General features: G+C 41.2%; 1 protein-coding gene across 3 annotated transcripts in view; it reads right to left on the bottom strand.

The window, feature by feature from the left end:
- LOC127008529 (aminopeptidase NAALADL1-like) overlaps window positions 1–20,152 on the bottom strand; it is an 81,552-nt gene that overhangs the window by 36,419 nt on the left and 24,981 nt on the right. For all 3 annotated transcript variants that reach the window (XM_050880695.1, XM_050880696.1, XM_050880697.1), the window contains exon 6: window positions 19,629–19,770. In XM_050880695.1, the coding sequence (XP_050736652.1) occupies window positions 19,629–19,770 (142 nt within the window). The remainder of the gene's footprint in view (window positions 1–19,628; window positions 19,771–20,152) is intronic.

The following is a 20,152-nucleotide window of genomic DNA, read 5'->3' as shown; positions in this document are numbered from 1 at the left end:
GGTACAGAAGAAGGGTCAAACTAACACCAGGGTCATAAAACTACTCCTGGAAATGCCCACAACTCCTACGAAAGCCTTGTCAAATATGTGTTCTTGGGCGCCGAAATGTCTTATAATACGACCCTTACCTCCTGGAGAGTCTCAGCATCGTTGTCCGAGTTGATCATTCTTCCTGTGTTGTATCATCACCTGGTTATACCGTTTTCAAGATCATACCAACACTTACATACATACATACATACATACATACATACATACATACATATATACATACATACATGCTTACATACACACAAAAATACATACCAACATAAACAGACATAGATTTACACGCAGACATACAAAGAGAAGCTGAGACAAACAGACAGATACAATCGAAAATACAGTAACAGACAGAAAGACAGTCAGTTAAATAAATAAAATACAAACACAGATAAATAGACAGAAACACAGAGACAGACAGACAGACAGACAGGCAAACGCAAAGACAGACAGACAAATAGACAAACAGAGGCAAGCATAGAAGGACAAACAAGCAGGCAGACAGACAGACACGCAGACACAGTTAAGTATACAAGCACAGACAGATAGGCAGACAGACACAGTTAAGTATACAAGCACAGACATATAGACAGACGCAGTTAAGCATACAAGCACAGACAGATAGACAGACAGACGCAGTTAAGTATACAAGCACACACATATAGACAGACGCAGTTAAGCATACAAGCACAGACAGATAGACAAACACACACAGTTAAGCATACAACCACAGACAGATAGACAGACAGACGCAGTTAAGTATTCAAGCAGAGACAGATAGACAGACAGACACAGTTAAGTCTACAAGCACAGACAGATAGTCAGACGCACACAGTTAAGTCTACAAGCACAGACAGATAGACAGACACACACAGTTATGTATACAAGCACAGACAGATAGACAGACACACACAGTTAAGTATACAAGCACAGACAGATAGACAGACACACACAGTTAAGTATACAAGCACAGACAGATAAACAGACAGACACAGTTAAGTATACATGCACAGACAGATAGACAGACAGACACAGTTAAGTATACAAGCAGAGACAGATAGACAGACACACACAGTTAAGTATACAAGCACAGACAGATAGACAGACACACACAGTTAAGTATACAAACACAGACAGATAGACAGACACACACAGTTAAGTATACAAGCACAGACAGATAGACAGACACACACAGTTAAGTATACAAGCACAGACAGACAGACAAACAGACACAGTTAAGTATACAAGCACAGACAGATAGACAGACAGACACAGTTAAGTATACAAGCACAGACAGATAGACAGACAGACACAGTTAAATATACAAGCACAGACAGACAGACAAACAGACACACTCAAGTATACAAGCACAGACAGATAGACAGACAGACACAGTTAAGTATACAAGCACAGATTGACTGACAGACGCAGTTTAGTATACAAGCACAGACAGATAAACAAACAGACACAGTTAGATATACAAGCACAGGCAGACAGAAAGACAGACACAGTTAAGTATACAAGCACAGACAGACAGACAGACACAGTTTTGTATATAAACACAGACAGACAGACAGACACAGTTAAGCATACAAGCACAGACAGGTAGACAGACAAACACAGTTAAGTATATAAGCACAGACAGATAGACAGACAGACACAGTTAAGCATACAAGCACAGACAGACAGACACAGTTAAGTATACAAGCACAGACAGACAGACAGACACAGTTAAGTATACAAGCACAGACAGACAGACAGACTCAGTTAAGTATACAAGCACAGACAGACAGACAGACACAGTTAAGTATACAAGCACAGACAGATAGACAGACAGACACAGTTAAGTATACAAGCACAGACAGATAGACAGACAGACACAGTTAAGTATACAAGCACAGACAGACAGACAGACACAGTTAAGTATACAAGCACAGACAGACAGACAGACACAGTTAAGTATACAAGCACAGACAGATAGACAGACACAGTTAAGTATACAATCACAGACAGGTAGACAGACATACACAGTTAAGTATACAAGCACAGACAAATAGACAGACACAGTTAAGTATACAAGTACAGACAGATAGACAGACATACACAGTTAAGTATACAAGCACAGACAGATAGACAGACAGACACAGTTAAATATATAAGCACAGACAGATAGACAGATAGCCAGACACATTTAAGTATACAAGCACAGACAGATAGACAGACACAGTTAAGTATACAAGCACAGACAGATAGACAGACAGACACAGTTAAGTATACAAGAAGAGACAGATAGACAGACAGACACAGTTAAGTATACAAGCACAGACAGATAGACAGACGGACACAGTTAAGTATACAAGCACAGACAGATAGACAGACAGACACAGTTAAGTATACAAGCACAGACAGATAGACAGACAGACACAGTTAAGTATACAAGCACAGACAGATAGACAGACGGACACAGTTAAGTATACAAGCACATACATACAAGCACAGACAGACAGACACACACAGTTAAGTATACAACCATAGACAGATAAACAGACAGACACAGTTAAGTATACAAGCACAGACAGATAGACAGACGGACACAGTTAAGTATACAAGCACATACATACAAGCACAGACAGACAGACACACACAGTTAAGTATACAAGCACAGAGAGATAGACAGACAGACACAGTTAAGTATACAAGCAGAGAGAGACAGACACACACAGTTAAGTATACAAGCACAGACAGATAGACAGACAGACACATTTAAGTATACAAGCACAGACAGATAGACAGACACAGTTAAGTATACAAGCACAGACAGACAGACAGGCACAGTTAAGTATACAAGCACAGACAGATAGACAGACAGACACAGTTAAGTATACAAGCACAGACAGACAGACACACACAGTTAATTATACAAGCACAGACAGATAGACAGACAGACACATTTTAGTATACAAGCACAGACAGATAGACAGACAGACACAGTTAAGTATACAAGCACAGACAGATAGACAGACAGACACAGTTAAGTATACAAACACAGACAGACAGACACACACAGTTAAGTATACAAGCACAGACAGATAGACAGACAGACACAGTTAAGTATACAAGCACAGACAGATAGACAGACAGACACAGTTAAGTATACAAGCACAGACAGACAGACACACACAGTTAAGTATACAAGCACAGACAGATAGACAGACAGACACAGTTAAGTATACAAGCAAAGACAGATAGACAGACAGACACAGTTAAGTATACAAGCACAGACAGATAGACAGACAGACACAGTTAAGTATACAAGCACAGACAGATAGACAGACAGGCACAGTTAAGTATACAAGCACAGACATATAGACAGACGCAGTTAAGCATACAAGCATAGACAGATAGACAGACACACACAGTTAAGCATACAAGCACAGACAGATAGACAGACAGACGCAGTTAAGTATTCAAGCAGAGACAGATAGACAGACAGACACAGTTAAGTCTACAAGCACAGACAGATAGACAGACACACACAGTTAAGTATACAAGCAGAGACAGATAGACAGACAGACACAGTTAAGTATACAAGCACAGACAGATAGACAGACACACACAGTTAAGTATACAAGCAGAGACAGATAGACAGACACACACAGTTAGGTATACAAACACAGACAGATAGACAGACAGACACAGTTAAGTATACAAGCACAGACAGATAGACAGACAGACACAGTTAAGTATACAAGCAGAGACAGATAGACAGACACACACAGTTAAGTATACAAGCACAGACAGATAGACAGACAGACACAGCTAAGTATACAAGCACAGACAGATAGACAGACACACACAGTTAAGTATACAAGCACAGACAGATAAGACAGACAGACACAGTTAAGTATGCAAGCACAGATAGACAGACAGACACAGTTAAGTATACAAGCACAGACAGACAGACAGACAGACACAGTTAGATATACAAGCACAGACAGATAGACATACAGACACAGTTAAGTATACAAGCACAGTCAGATAGACAGACAGACACAGTTAAATATACAAGCACAGACAGACAGACAAACAGACACAGTCAAGTATACAAGCACAGACAGATAGACAGACAGACACAGTTAAGTTTACAAGCACAGATAGACAGGCAGACACAGTTTAGTATACAAGCACAGAGAGAGAGAGACAGACAGACACAGTTAGATATACAAGCACTGACAAATAGACAGACAGACACAGTTAAGTATACAAGCACAGACCGACAGACAGACACAGTTTTGTATACAAGCACTGACAGACAGACAGACAGGCACAGTTAAGCATACAAGCACAGACAGGTAGACAGACAGACACAGTTAAGTATACAAGCACAGACAGATAGACAGACAGACACAGTTAAGCATACAAGCACAGACAAACAGACACGGTTAAGTATACAAGCACAGACAGACAGACAGACACAGTTAAGTATACAAGCACAGACAGACAGACAGACACAGTTAAGTATACAAGCACATACAGACAGACAGACAGACACAGTTAAGTATACAAGCACAGACAGATAGACAGACGGACACAGTTAAGTATACAAGCACAGACAGATAGACAGACATACATAGTTAAGTATACAAGCACAGACAGACAGACAGACACAGTTAAGTATACAAGCACAGACAGACAGACAGACACAGTTAAGTATACAAGCACAGACAGACAGACAGACACAGTTAAGTATACAAGCACAGACAGATAGACAGACACAGTTAAGTATACGAGCACAGACAGGTAGGCACACATACACAGTTAAGTATACAAGCACAGACAGATAGACAGACACAGTTTAGTATACAAGCACAGACAGATAGACAGACATACACAGTTAAGTATACAAGCACAGACAGATAGACAGACAGACACAGTTAAGTATATAAGCACAGACAGATAGACAGACAGACAGACACAGTTAAGTATACAAGCACAGACAGACAGACAGACAGACACAGTTAGGTATACAAGCACAGATAGACAGACAGACACAGTTAAGTATACAAGCACAGACAGACAGACAGACAGACACAGCTAGGTATACAAGCACAGACAGATATACATACAGACACAGTTAAGTATACAAGCACAGACAGATAGACAGACAGACACAGTTAAATATACAAGCACAGACAGACAGACAGACAAACAGACACAGTCAAGTATACAAGCACAGACAGATAGACAGACAGACACAGTTAAGTATACAAGTACAGATAGACAGACAGACACAGTTTAGTATAGAAGCACAGACAGATAGACAGACAGACACAGTTAGATAAACAAGCACTGACAAATAAACAGGCAGACACAGTTAAGTATACAAGCACAGACAGATAGACAGACACAGTTTTGTATACAAGCACTGACAGACAGACAGACAGACACAGTTAATCATACAAGCACAGACAGTTAGACAGACAGACACAGTTAAGTATACAAACACAGACAGATAGACAGACAGACACAGTTAAGCATACAAGCACAGACAGACAGACACGGTTAAGTATACAAGCACAGACAGACAGACAGACACAGTTAAGTATACAAGCACAGACAGACAGACAGACACAGTTAAGTATACAAGCACAGACAGACAGACAGACACAGTTAAGTATACAAGCACAGACAGATAGACAGATAGACAGAAAGACACAGTTAAGTATACAAGCACAGACAGATAGACAGACAGACACAGTTAAGTATACAAGCACAGACAGACAGACAGACACAGTAAAGTATACAAGCACAGACAGACAGACAGACACAGTTAAGTATACAAGCACAGACAGATAGACAGACACAGTTAAGTATACAAGCACAGACAGGTAGACAGACATACACAGTTAAGTATACAAGCACAGACAGATAGACAGACAGACACAGTTAAGCATACAAGCACAGACAGACAGACACGGTTAAGTATACAAGCACAGACAGACAGACAGACACAGTTAAGTATACAAGCACAGACAGACAGACAAACAGACACAGTCAAGTATACAAGCACAGACAGATAGACAGACAGACACAGTTAAGTATACAAGCACAGATAGACAGACAGACACAGTTTAGTATACAAGCACAGACAGATAGACAGACACAGTTAAGTATACAAGCACAGACAGATAGACAGACAGACACAGTTAAGCATACAAGCACAGACAGACAGACAGACACGGTTAAGTATACAAGCACAGACAGACAGACAGACACAGTTAAGTATACAAGCACAGACAGACAGACAAACAGATATAGTCAAGTATACAAGCACAGACAGATAGACAGATAGGCACAGTTAAGTATACAAGCACAGACAGATAGACAGATGGACACAGTTAAGTATACAAGCACATACATACAAGCACAGACAGACAGACACACACAGTTAAGATAGACAGACACAGTTTAGTATACAAGCACAGACAGATAGACAGACAGACACAGTTAAATATATAAGCACAGACAGAAAGACAGACAGACAGACACAGTTAAGTATACAAGCACAGACAGACAGACAGACAGACACAGTTAGGTATACAAGCATAGACAGACAGACAGACAGACAGACACAGTTAAGTATACAAGCACAGACAGACAGACACAGTTAAGTATACAAGCACAGACAGACAGACAGACAGACAGACACAGTTAGGTATACAAGCACAGACAGATAGACATACAGACACAGTTAAGTATACAAGCACAGACAGATAGACAGACATAAGAACATAAGAACATAAGAACGCAGGAGTCTGCAAGAGGCCGGTAGGCCTGTACGAGTATACAAGCAGTCAAGTATACAAGCACAGACAGATAGACAGACAGACACAGTTGAGTATACAAGCACAGATAGACAGACAGACACAGTTTAGTATACAAGCACAGACAGACAGACAGACAGACACAGTTAGATATACAAGCACTGACAAATAGACAGACAGACACAGTTAAGTATACAAGCACAGACAGACACACAGACACAGTTTTGTATACAAGCACTGACAGACAGACAGACAGACACAGTTAATCATACAAGCACAGACAGGTAGACAGACAGACACAGTTAAGTATACAAGCAAAGACAGATAGACAGACAGACACAGTTAAGCATACAAGCACAGACAGACAGACACGGTTAACTATACAAGCACAGACAGACAGACAGACACAGTTAAGTATACAAGCACAGACAGACAGACAGACACAGTTAAGTATACAAGCACAGACAGAGAGACAGACACAGTTAAGTATACAACCACAGACATATAGACAGACAGACACAGTTAAGTATACAAGCACAGACAGATAGACAGACAGACACAGTTAAGTATACAAGCACAGACAGACAGACAGACACAGTTAAGTATACAAGCAAAGACAGATAGACAGACAGACACAGTTAAGTATACAAGCACAGACAGATAGACAGACACAGTTAAGTATACAAGCACAGACAGATAGACGGACAGACACAGTTAAGTATACAAGCAGAGACAGATAGATAGACAGACACAGTTAAGTATACAAGCACAGACAGATAGACAGACAGACACATTTAAGTATACAATCACAGACAGATAGACATACAGACACAGTTAAGTATACACAGACAGATGAACAGACAGACACAGTTAAGTATACAAGCACAGACAGATAGACGGACAGACACAGTTAAGTATACAAGCACAGACAGACAGACAGACACATTTAAGTATACAAGCACAGACAGATAGACAGACAGACACAGTTAAGTATACAAACACAGACAGAGAGACAGACACAGTTAAGTATACAAGCAGAGACAGATAGACAGACTGACATAGTTAAGTATACAAGCACAGACAGATAGACAGACGGACACAGTTAAGTATACAAGCACAGACAGATAGACAGTCAGACACAGTTAAGTATACAAGCACAGACAGATAGACAGACAGACACAGTACAAGCACAGACAGATAGACAGACAGACACAGTTAAGTATACAAGCACAGACAGACAGACAGACACAGTTAAGTATACAAGCACAGACAGATGAACAGACAGACACAGTTAAGTATACACAGACAGATAGACAGACAGACACAGTTAAGTATACAACCACAGACAGATAGACAGACAACAGTTAAGTATACAAGCACAGACAGACAGACAAACAGACACAGCCAAGTATACAAGCACAGACAGATAGACAGACAGACACAGTTAAGTATACAAGCACAGACAGATAGACAGACGGACACAGTTAAGTATACAAGCACATACATACAAGCACAGACAGACAGACACACACAGTTAAGTATACAAACATAGACAGATAGACAGACAGACACAGTTAAGTATACAAGCACAGACAGACAGACACACACAGTTAAGTATACAAGCACAGACAGATAGACAGACAGACACAGTTAAGTAAACAAGCACAGACAGATAGACAGACAGACACAGTTAAGTATACAAGCACAGACAGATAGACAGACAGACACAGTTAAGTATACAAGCACAGACAGACAGACACACACAGTTAAGTATACAAGCAGAGACAGATAGACGGACAGACGCAGTTAAGTATTCAAGCAGAGACAGATAGACAGACGGACACATTTAAGTATACAAGCACAGACAGATAGACAGACGGACACAGTTAAGTATACAAGCACATACATACAAGCACAGACAGACAGACACACACAGTTAAGTATACAAGCACAGACAGATAGACAGACAGACACAGTTAAGTATACAAGCACAGACAGACAGACAGACAGACAGACACAGTTAAGCATACAAGAACAGACAGGTAGACAGACAGACACAGTTAAGTACACACAGACAGATAGACAGACAGACACAGTTAAGTATACAAGCAGAGACAGATAGACAGACAGACACAGTTAAGTTTACAAGCACAGACAGACAGACACACACAGTTAAGTATACAAGCACAGACAGATAGACAGACAGACACAGTTAAGTAAACAAGCACAGACAGATAGACAGACAGACACAGTTAAGTATACAAGCACAGACAGATAGACAGACAGACACAGTTAAGTATACAAGCACAGACAGATAGACAGACAGACGCAGTTAAGTATTCAAGCAGAGACAGATAGACAGACGGACACAGTTAAGTATACAAGCACAGACAGATAGACAGACACACACAGTTAAGTATACAAGCACAGACAGATAGACAGACAGACACAGTTAAGTATACAAGCACAGACAGATAGACAGACAGACACAGTTAAGTATACAAGCAGAGACAGATAGACAGACAAACACAGTTAAGTATACAAGCACAGACAGATAGACAGACAGACACAGGCAAGTATACAAGCACAGACAGACAGACAAACAGACACAGTTAAGTATACAAGCACAGACAGATAGACAGACACAGTTAAGTATACAAGCACAGATAGACAGACAGACACAGTTAAGTATACAAGCACAGACAGACAGACAGACAGACACAGTTAAGTATACAAGCACAGACAGATAGACATAAAGACACAGTTAAGTATACAACCACAGACAGATAGACAGACAGACACAGTTAAATATACAAGCACAGACAGACAGACAAACAGACACAGTCAAGTATACAAGCACAGACAGATAGACAGACAGACACAGTTAAGTATAGAAGCACAGATAGACAGACAGACACAGTTTAGTATACAAGCACAGACAGATAGACAGACACAGTTAAGTATACAAGCACAGACAGATAGACAGACAGACACAGTTAAGCATACAAGCACAGACAGACAGACAGACACGGTTAAGTATACAAGCACAGACAGACAGACAGACACAGTTAAGTATACAAGCACAGACAGACAGACAAACAGACATAGTCAAGTATACAAGCACAGACAGATAGACAGATAGGCACAGTTAAGTATACAAGCACAGACAGATAGACAGATGGACACAGTTAAGTATACAAGCACATACATACAAGCACAGACAGACAGACACACACAGTTAAGATAGACAGACACAGTTTAGTATACAAGCACAGACAGATAGACAGACAGACACAGTTAAATATATAAGCACAGACAGATAGACAGACAGACAGACACAGTTAAGTATACAAGCACAGACAGACAGACAGACACAGTTAGGTATACAAGCATAGACAGACAGACAGACAGACAGACACAGTTAAGTATACAAGCACAGACAGACAGACAGACAGACAGACACAGTTAGGTATACAAGCACAGACAGATAGACATACAGACACAGTTAAGTATACAAGCACAGACAGATAGACAGACAGACACAGTTAAATATACAAGCACAGACAGACAGACAAACAGACACAGTCAAGTATACAAGCACAGACAGATAGACAGACAGACACAGTTGAGTATACAAGCACAGATAGACAGACAGACACAGTTTAGTATACAAGCACAGACAGACAGACAGACAGACACAGTTAGATATACAAGCACTGACAAATAGACAGACAGACACAGTTAAGTATACAAGCACAGACAGACACACAGACACAGTTTTGTATACAAGCACTGACAGACAGACAGACAGACACAGTTAAGCATACAAGCACAGACAGGTATACAGACAGACACAGTTAAGTATACAAGCAAAGACAGATAGACAGACAGACACAGTTAAGCATACAAGCACAGACAGACAGACACGGTTAACTATACAAGCACAGACAGACAGACAGACACAGTTAAGTATACAAGCACAGACAGACAGACAGACACAGTTAAGTATACAAGCACAGACATATAGACAGACAGACACAGTTAAGTATACAAGCACAGACAGATAGACAGACAGACACAGTTAAGTATACAAGCACAGACAGACAGACAGACACAGTTAAGTATACAAGCACAGACAGACAGACAGACTCAGTTAAGTATACAAGCACAGACAGATAGACAGACACAGTTAAGTATACAAGCACAGACAGGTAGACAGACATACACAGTTAAGTATACAAGCACAGACAGATAGACAGACACAGTTAAGTATACAAGCACAGACAGATAGACAGACATACACAGTTAAGTATACAAGCACAGACAGATAGACAGACAGACACATTTAAGTATATAAGCACAGACAGATAGACAGACAGACAGACACAGTTAAGTATACAAGCACAGACAGATAGACAGACACAGTTAAGTATACAAGCACAGACAGATAGACAGACAGACACAGTTAAGTATACAAGCAGAGACAGATAGATAGACAGACACAGTTAAGTATACAAGCACAGACAGATAGACAGACGGACACAGTTAAGTATACAAGCACAGACAGATAGACAGACAGACACAGTTAAGTATACAAGCACAGATAGATAGACAGACGGACACAGTTAAGTATAGAAGCACAGACAGATAGACAGACGGACACAGTTAAGTATACAAGCACAGACAGACAGACAGACACATTTAAGTATACAAGCACAGACAGATAGACAGACAGACACTGTTAAGTATACAAACACAGACAGATAGACAGACACAGTTAAGTATACAAGCACAGACAGACAGACAGACAGACACAGTTAGGTATACAAGCACAGACAGATAGACATACAGACACAGTTAAGTATACAACCACAGACAGATAGACAGACAGACACAGTTAAATATACAAGCACAGACAGACAGACAAACAGACACAGTCAAGTATACAAGCACAGACAGATAGACAGACAGACACAGTTAAGTATACAAGCACAGACAGATAGACAGACGGACACAGTTAAGTATACAAGCACATACATACAAGCACAGACAGACAGACACACACAGTTAAGTATACAAACATAGACAGATAGACAGACAGACACAGTTAAGTATACAAGCACAGACAGACAGACACACACAGTTAAGTATACAAGCACAGACAGATAGACAGACAGACACAGTTAAGTAAACAAGCACAGACAGATAGACAGACAGACACAGTTAAGTATACAAGCACAGACAGATAGACAGACAGACACAGTTAAGTATACAAGCACAGACAGACAGACACACACAGTTAAGTATACAAGCATAGACAGATAGACGGACAGACGCAGTTAAGTATTCAAGCAGAGACAGATAGACAGACGGACACATTTAAGTATACAAGCACAGACAGATAGACAGACGGACACAGTTAAGTATACAAGCACATACATACAAGCACAGACAGACAGACACACACAGTTAAGTATACAAGCACAGACAGACAGACAGACACAGTTTTGTATACAAGCACAGACAGACAGACAGACAGACACAGTTAAGCATACAAGAACAGACAGGTAGACAGACAGACACAGTTAAGTTTACAAGCACAGACAGATAGACAGACAGACACAGTTAAGTATACAAGCAGAGACAGATAGACAGACAGACACAGTTAAGTTTACAAGCACAGACAGACAGACACACACAGTTAAGTATACAAGCACAGACAGATAGACAGACAGACACAGTTAAGTAAACAAGCACAGACAGATAGACAGACAGACACAGTTAAGTATACAAGCACAGACAGATAGACAGACAGACACAGTTAAGTATACAAGCACAGACAGATAGACAGACAGACGCAGTTAAGTATTCAAGCAGAGACAGATAGACAGACGGACACAGTTAAGTATACAAGCACAGACAGATAGACAGACACACACAGTTAAGTATACAAGCACAGACAGATAGACAGACAGACACAGTTAAGTATACAAGCACAGACAGATAGACAGACAAACACAGTTAAGTATACAAGCAGAGACAGATAGACAGACAAACACAGTTAAGTATACAAGCACAGACAGATAGACAGACAGACACAGGCAAGTATACAAGCACAGACAGACAGACAAACAGACACAGTTAAGTATACAAGCACAGACAGATAGACAGACACAGTTAAGTATACAAGCACAGATAGACAGACAGACACAGTTAAGTATACAAGCACAGACAGACAGACAGACAGACACAGTTAGGTATACAAGCACAGACAGATAGACATAAAGACACAGTTAAATATACAACCACAGACAGATAGACAGACAGACACAGTTAAATATACAAGCACAGACAGACAGACAAACAGACACAGTCAAGTATACAAGCACAGACAGATAGACAGACAGACACAGTTAAGTATAGAAGCACAGATAGACAGACAGACACAGTTTAGTATACAAGCACAGACAGACAGACAGACAGACACTTTTAGATATACAAGCACAGACAGATAGACAGACAGACACAGTGAAGTATACAAGCACAGACAGACAGACAGACACAGTTTTGTATACAAGCACAGAGAGACAGACAGACAGACACAGTTAAGCATACAAGCACAGACAGGTACACAGACAGACACAATTGAGTATACAAGCACAGACAGATAGACAGACAAACACAGTTAAGCATACAAGCACAGACAGACAGACACAGTTAAGTATACAAGCACAGACAGACAGACAGACACAGTTAAGTATACAAGCACAGACAGATAGACAGACAGACACAGTTAAGCATACAAGCACAGACAGACAGACACAGTTAAGTATACAAGGACAGACAGACAGACAGACACAGTTAAGTATACAAGCACAGACAGACAGACAGACACAGTTAAGTATACAAGCACAGACAGAGAGACAGACACTGTTAAGTATACAAGCATAGTCAGACAGACAGACACAGTTAAGTATACAAGCACAGACAGGTAGACAGACAGACACAGTTAAGTATACAAGCACAGACAGATAGACAGACACACACAGTTAAGTATACAAGCACAGACAGACAGACAGACACAGTTAAGTATACAAGCACAGACAGACAGACAGACACAGTTAAGTATACAAGCACAGACAGATAGACAGACACTGTTAAGTATACAAGTACAGACAGGTAGACAGACATACAGTTAAGTATACACAGACAGATAGACAGACACAGTTAAGTATACAAGCACAGACAGATAGACAGACATACACAGTTAAGTATACAAGCACAGACAGATAGCCAGACAGACACAGTTAAATATAAAAGAAAATACAGATAGACATACAGACAGACACAGTTACACGCACAGACAGATAGACAGACACAGTTAAGTATACAAGCACAGACAGATAGACAGACAGACACAGTTAAGTATACAAGCAGAGACAGATAGACAGACAGACACAGTTAAGTATACAAGCACAGACAGATAGACAGACAGACACAGTTAAGTATACAAGCACAGACAGATAGACAGACAGACACAGTTAAGTATACAAGCACAGACGGATAGACAGACGGACACAGTTAAGTATACAAGCACAGACAGATAGACAGACAGACACAGTTAAGTATACAAGCACAGACAGATAGACAGACGGACACAGGTAAATATACAAGCACATACATACAAGCATAGACAGACAGACACACACAGTTAAGTATACAACCACAGACAGATAGACAGACAAACACAGTTAAGTATACAACCACAGACAGATAGACAGACGGACACAGTTAAGTATACAAGCACAGACAGATAGACAGACGGACACAGTTAAGTATACAAGCACATACATACAAGCACAGACAGACAGACAGACAGACACAGTGAAGTATACAAGCACAGACAGACAGACAGACACAGTTTTGTATACAAGCACAGAGAGACAGACAGACAGACACAGTTAAGCATACAAGCACAGACAGGTACACAGACAGACACAATTGAGTATACAAGCACAGACAGATAGACAGACAAACACAGTTAAGCATACAAGCACAGACAGACAGACACAGTTAAGTATACAAGCACAGACAGACAGACAGACACAGTTAAGTATACAAGCACAGACAGATAGACAGACAGACACAGTTAAGCATACAAGCACAGACAGACAGACACAGTTAAGTATACAAGGACAGACAGACAGACAGACACAGTTAAGTATACAAGCACAGACAGACAGACAGACACAGTTAAGTATACAAGCACAGACAGAGAGACAGACACTGTTAAGTATACAAGCATAGTCAGACAGACAGACACAGTTAAGTATACAAGCACAGACAGGTAGACAGACAGACACAGTTAAGTATACAAGCACAGACAGATAGACAGACACACACAGTTAAGTATACAAGCACAGACAGACAGACAGACACAGTTAAGTATACAAGCACAGACAGACAGACAGACACAGCTAAGTATACAAGCACAGACAGATAGACAGACACTGTTAAGTATACAAGTACAGACAGGTAGACAGACATACACAGTTAAGTATACAAGCACAGACAGATAGACAGACACAGTTAAGTATACAAGCACAGACAGATAGACAGACATACACAGTTAAGTATACAAGCACAGACAGATAGCCAGACAGACACAGTTAAATTTATAAGCATAGACAGATAGACAGACAGACAGACACAGTTAAGTATACAAGCACAGACAGATAGACAGACACAGTTAAATATACAAGCACAGACAGATAGACAGACAGACACAGTTAAGTATACAAGCAGAGACAGATAGACAGACAGACACAGTTAAGTATACAAGCACAGACAGATAGACAGACAGACACAGTTAAGTATACAAGCACAGACAGATAGACAGACAGACACAGTTAAGTATACAAGCACAGACGGATAGACAGACGGACACAGTTAAGTATACAAGCACAGACAGATAGACAGACAGACACAGTTAAGTATACAAGCACAGACAGATAGACAGACGGACACAGGTAAATATACAAGCACATACATACAAGCATAGACAGACAGACACACACAGTTAAGTATACAACCACAGACAGATAGACAGACAAACACAGTTAAGTATACAACCACAGACAGATAGACAGACGGACACAGTTAAGTATACAAGCACAGACAGATAGACAGACGGACACAGTTAAGTATACAAGCACATACATACAAGCACAGACAGACAGACAGACAGACACAGTTAAGTATACAAGCACAGACAGATAGACAGACAGACACAGTTAAGTATACAAGCACAGACACACACAGTTAAGTATACAAGCACAGACAGATAGACCTACAGACACAGTTAAGTAAACAAGCACAGACAGATAGACAGACAGACACAGTTAAGTATACAAGCACAGACAGATAGACAGACAGACACAGTTAAGTATACAAGCACAGACAGACAGACACACACAGTTAAGTATACAAGCACAGACAGATAGACAGACAGACACAGTTAAGTATACAAGCACAGAAAGACAGACACACACAGTTAATTATACAAGCACAGACAGGTAGATAGACAGACACATTTAAGTATACAAGCACAGACAGATAGACAGACAGACACTGTTAAGTATACAAGCACAGACAGATAGACAGAAAGACACAGTTAAGTATACAAGCACAGACAGATAGACAGATAGACACTGTTAAGTATACAAGCACAGACAGGTAGATAGACAGACACAGTTAAGTATATAAGCACAGACAGATAGACAGATAGACACTGTTAAGTATACAAGCACAGACAGATAGACAGACAGACACAGTTAAGTATACAAGCACAGACAGATAGACAGACAGACACTGTTAAGTATACAAGCACAGACAGGTAGATAGACAGACACATTTAAGTATACAAGCACAGACAGACAGACAGACAGACACAGTTAAGTATACAAGCACAGACAGATAGACAGACAGGCACAGTTAAGTATACAAGCACAGACAGATAGACAGACACACACAGTTAAGTATACAAGCACAGACAGAAAGACAGACAGACACAGTTAAGTATACAAGCACAGACAGATAGACAGATAGACACATTTAAGTATACAAGCACAGACAGATAAACAGACAGACACAGTTAAGTATACAAGCACAGACAGATAGACAGACAGACACAGTTAAGTATACAAGCACAGACAGATAGACAGACAGACACAGTTAAGTATACAAGCACAGACAGATAGACAGACAGACACAGTTAAGTATACAAGCACAGACAGATAGACAGACAGACACAGTTAAGTATACAAGCACAGACAGATAAACAGACAGACAGAAAGACATCCACAGAGAAACGAAGGCAGACTTGGAGATAAAAAGATAGACAAATTCAACCAGACAGACAGACAGACAGACAGACAGACAGACAGACAGACAAATAGACAGCCACATACAAAGATTACTAGACAAATATAGACAAACATACAAGTGGAACCAGACAGACAGACAGACAGACACATTTTTGGCAGGCGTCCCTCGTGCTCTTTTCCTTATCCTGTCACTTTTAGACTCAAACTTGGCCAGACCACACACACACACACACACACACACACACACACACACACACACACACACACACACACACACACACACACACACACACACACACACACAAGAAGGGTGTATTAATAGTGTCGTTTGAAAAAAAAAGAACTCCCTGTAAGCGGCATAAGGGAAAAGGAAGTATTGAAGAGGGCGAAGGAGATGATTGCCGCATTAAACTACGAGGAGGAAAACAAGTTGAATGGAGAGGGGATGGAGGGAGTCTTTAGGAGGCTGAGGAGGCTGTGCAGGGTAACGCAGGCTGGATGAGAGGGGATTACACACTCACATCTGATACGTTTACACAAGATGAATGGAGAGGGGATGGAGGAAGTCTTTAGGAGGCTGGGGAGGCTGTGCAGGGGGAAGCAGGCTGGATGAGAAGGATCTTACACACTCACATCTGATAAGTTTACACAAGATGAATGGAAAGAGGGTGGAGGAAGTCTTTAGGAGGCTGGGGGGGCTGTGTAGGGGGACGCAGGATGGATGAGAGGGGCTTACACACTCACATCTGATAAGTTATTTTGTAGTGGTAATGGGTATTTCCATGGGTATAGTTTTCCGAGCCTAGTGACAGTCTGACAATGGGTCTACAACATGAACGTGAAATACGCCCATGATTAGCAGACTCATCCTTTGTGGCCTTTGAAAATATTTGTTGTGACAGTCCAAAGCGTCTGAGAATACGGCCCCAGACCAGGGAGGCAGCCAGGCTGGATGAATATAGACACATGGATACGAGGAGACAGGAACCAAGAGGACAAGGCGCGACAAGAGAGCATCAACTAGCAAGGGGGAAAATAGGGTCGGGGAAGCAGGATCAGTAAAAAGATCAGTCTGAGGAAATGGTACGTGAGGAATAGGAACGAGGAGGAGCAAGAAATATAAAAAGACATACGAGAGATCAGGAAAGAATCAATCAATCAATCAGTGGGGGCACACTCCGGGGGCACGTCGCCTCGTCCACCCTACGACGCCAAGTCCGGGGGTCCCTCCTGGCAAGTCTAGATGCAGGTCCTGGTAGGATCTATCGACTTGCTAAAGCCACGAACTCTGTGGGCGCCCCCTTCGCGTCCAATACTCAGGAAACAACCTGATGAGCAGCGTCGGTTTCTGGGTAACGTGCCACGTGCCCGTATAGCGGGAGCTGGCGTTGACGGACTATGCAGGTAATATATGTCGAATCAGTCTCACGGAGTAGTCGCCAGTTTGACACAAAGTCATTCCAGCGATATCCCATGATTCTGCGTAGACACTTATTACCAAAGGCATCAATCCGCCTATCCATGTCTCTATTTAATGTCCATGTCTCACAACCATTGAGTAAGACAGGGAGCACAAGGGATTTGAATTTCCGGATCTTTGTCCTTCTATAAAGGTATCGGCAACGCTATATACTTGTACTGAGCGAGTCCAAAACTCCGTAAGCCAAGCCAATCCGCCGAAGGACTTCCTGGCGAGACTCACCGTTGTCGTGAACTATGCTACCAAAATATGTGAAATTTTCCAAGATCTCAATAATCTCACGACACGCATGAACAGAAGGAATGATGCAATAAAATCAACAAGGAAGGAAGGGAAGGAGAAAGAGGAGATTAAAAGAACGAGGGAAGGGAAAAACTGACGAGTGAAGGAAGAAAGGAAGGGAAGAGAGGAGGAAAATAATAAAGAAGGAAGGGAGGGAAGGGAGGAGAAAAGAGAGCACACACTAACACAGGTTGGCCAATATCTTGCGAATTAGAACTAAAGGACCATTTCAGTAGAGAGGAGACAGACGTTTGTGTTTAAAACTGAAAGTTAATCGAGTGGAGACAAGGATATGAAGCAAGAAGGTAGTGGTGAAGACAGTGTGTGGAGAAATGATAGAAAAGGAAAGAGGAGAGGACTAACGTCAAGGGTAAAGACAAAAGTGAAGGTGATACAAGAGATGAATGTCAAAATGGAGGAAATTCTGTTAAAAAAAAATGAAAAAAAGATAGAGAAAGGATAGCAGTCAGACTGGAAGAAGAGTCGGGACGGATATTGAAGGAATCCATGACAACTACCAGAAATATAAACAGACAGACAGACAAACACACACACACACACACACACACACACACACACACACACACACACACACACACACACACACACACACACCTTGGCGCCTGTGGTTATCTCGCCGTGTCTCAGGAGCAAGATGCATCCTCCCAGCGTGACCTTGCGTGACTGTAGGATGCTGAGGTCTTCCCGCCGCCCGAAGAACCCGTACACGACACACCCCGAAGCCTCTCCTGCCGGGCTGAAGGGAGGGAGTAAGTAAGGTTGATGGTGATGGTGGTGTTAGTATTGATAAGAAGAGGATGGTGATATGATGGTGAAAAAAAAGATATGGAGGAAGATGGTGATGATGAAATAAAGGGAAAAAAAAGGAATAGAAGAAGAAGAAGAAGAAGAAGAAGAAGAAGAGAGGAGTGTAATATAAAGAAGACGATGATGATGATGAAGAAAGGAATGAAGGAAGGAGGGAAGGAAAAGATAAGTAAGGAAGGAGAGAGGGGAGGAGATAAAGACAGAATGAGTGAAGGAAGGAAAGGAAGGGAGGAAGAAAAAATAAATGGAGGAGGGAAGTGAAGGGGGAGAAGAAGGAAGGATCGAAGGAAGGAGGGAAGGGAAGAGAGGGG

Source organism: Eriocheir sinensis, chromosome 38, assembly GCF_024679095.1.
Source record: "Eriocheir sinensis breed Jianghai 21 chromosome 38, ASM2467909v1, whole genome shotgun sequence".
NCBI classification, from domain to species: Eukaryota; Metazoa; Arthropoda; class Malacostraca; order Decapoda; family Varunidae; genus Eriocheir; species Eriocheir sinensis.
The sequence above is the reverse complement of the archived record's forward strand: the minus strand, read 5'-3'. Positions and strand labels throughout refer to the sequence as shown.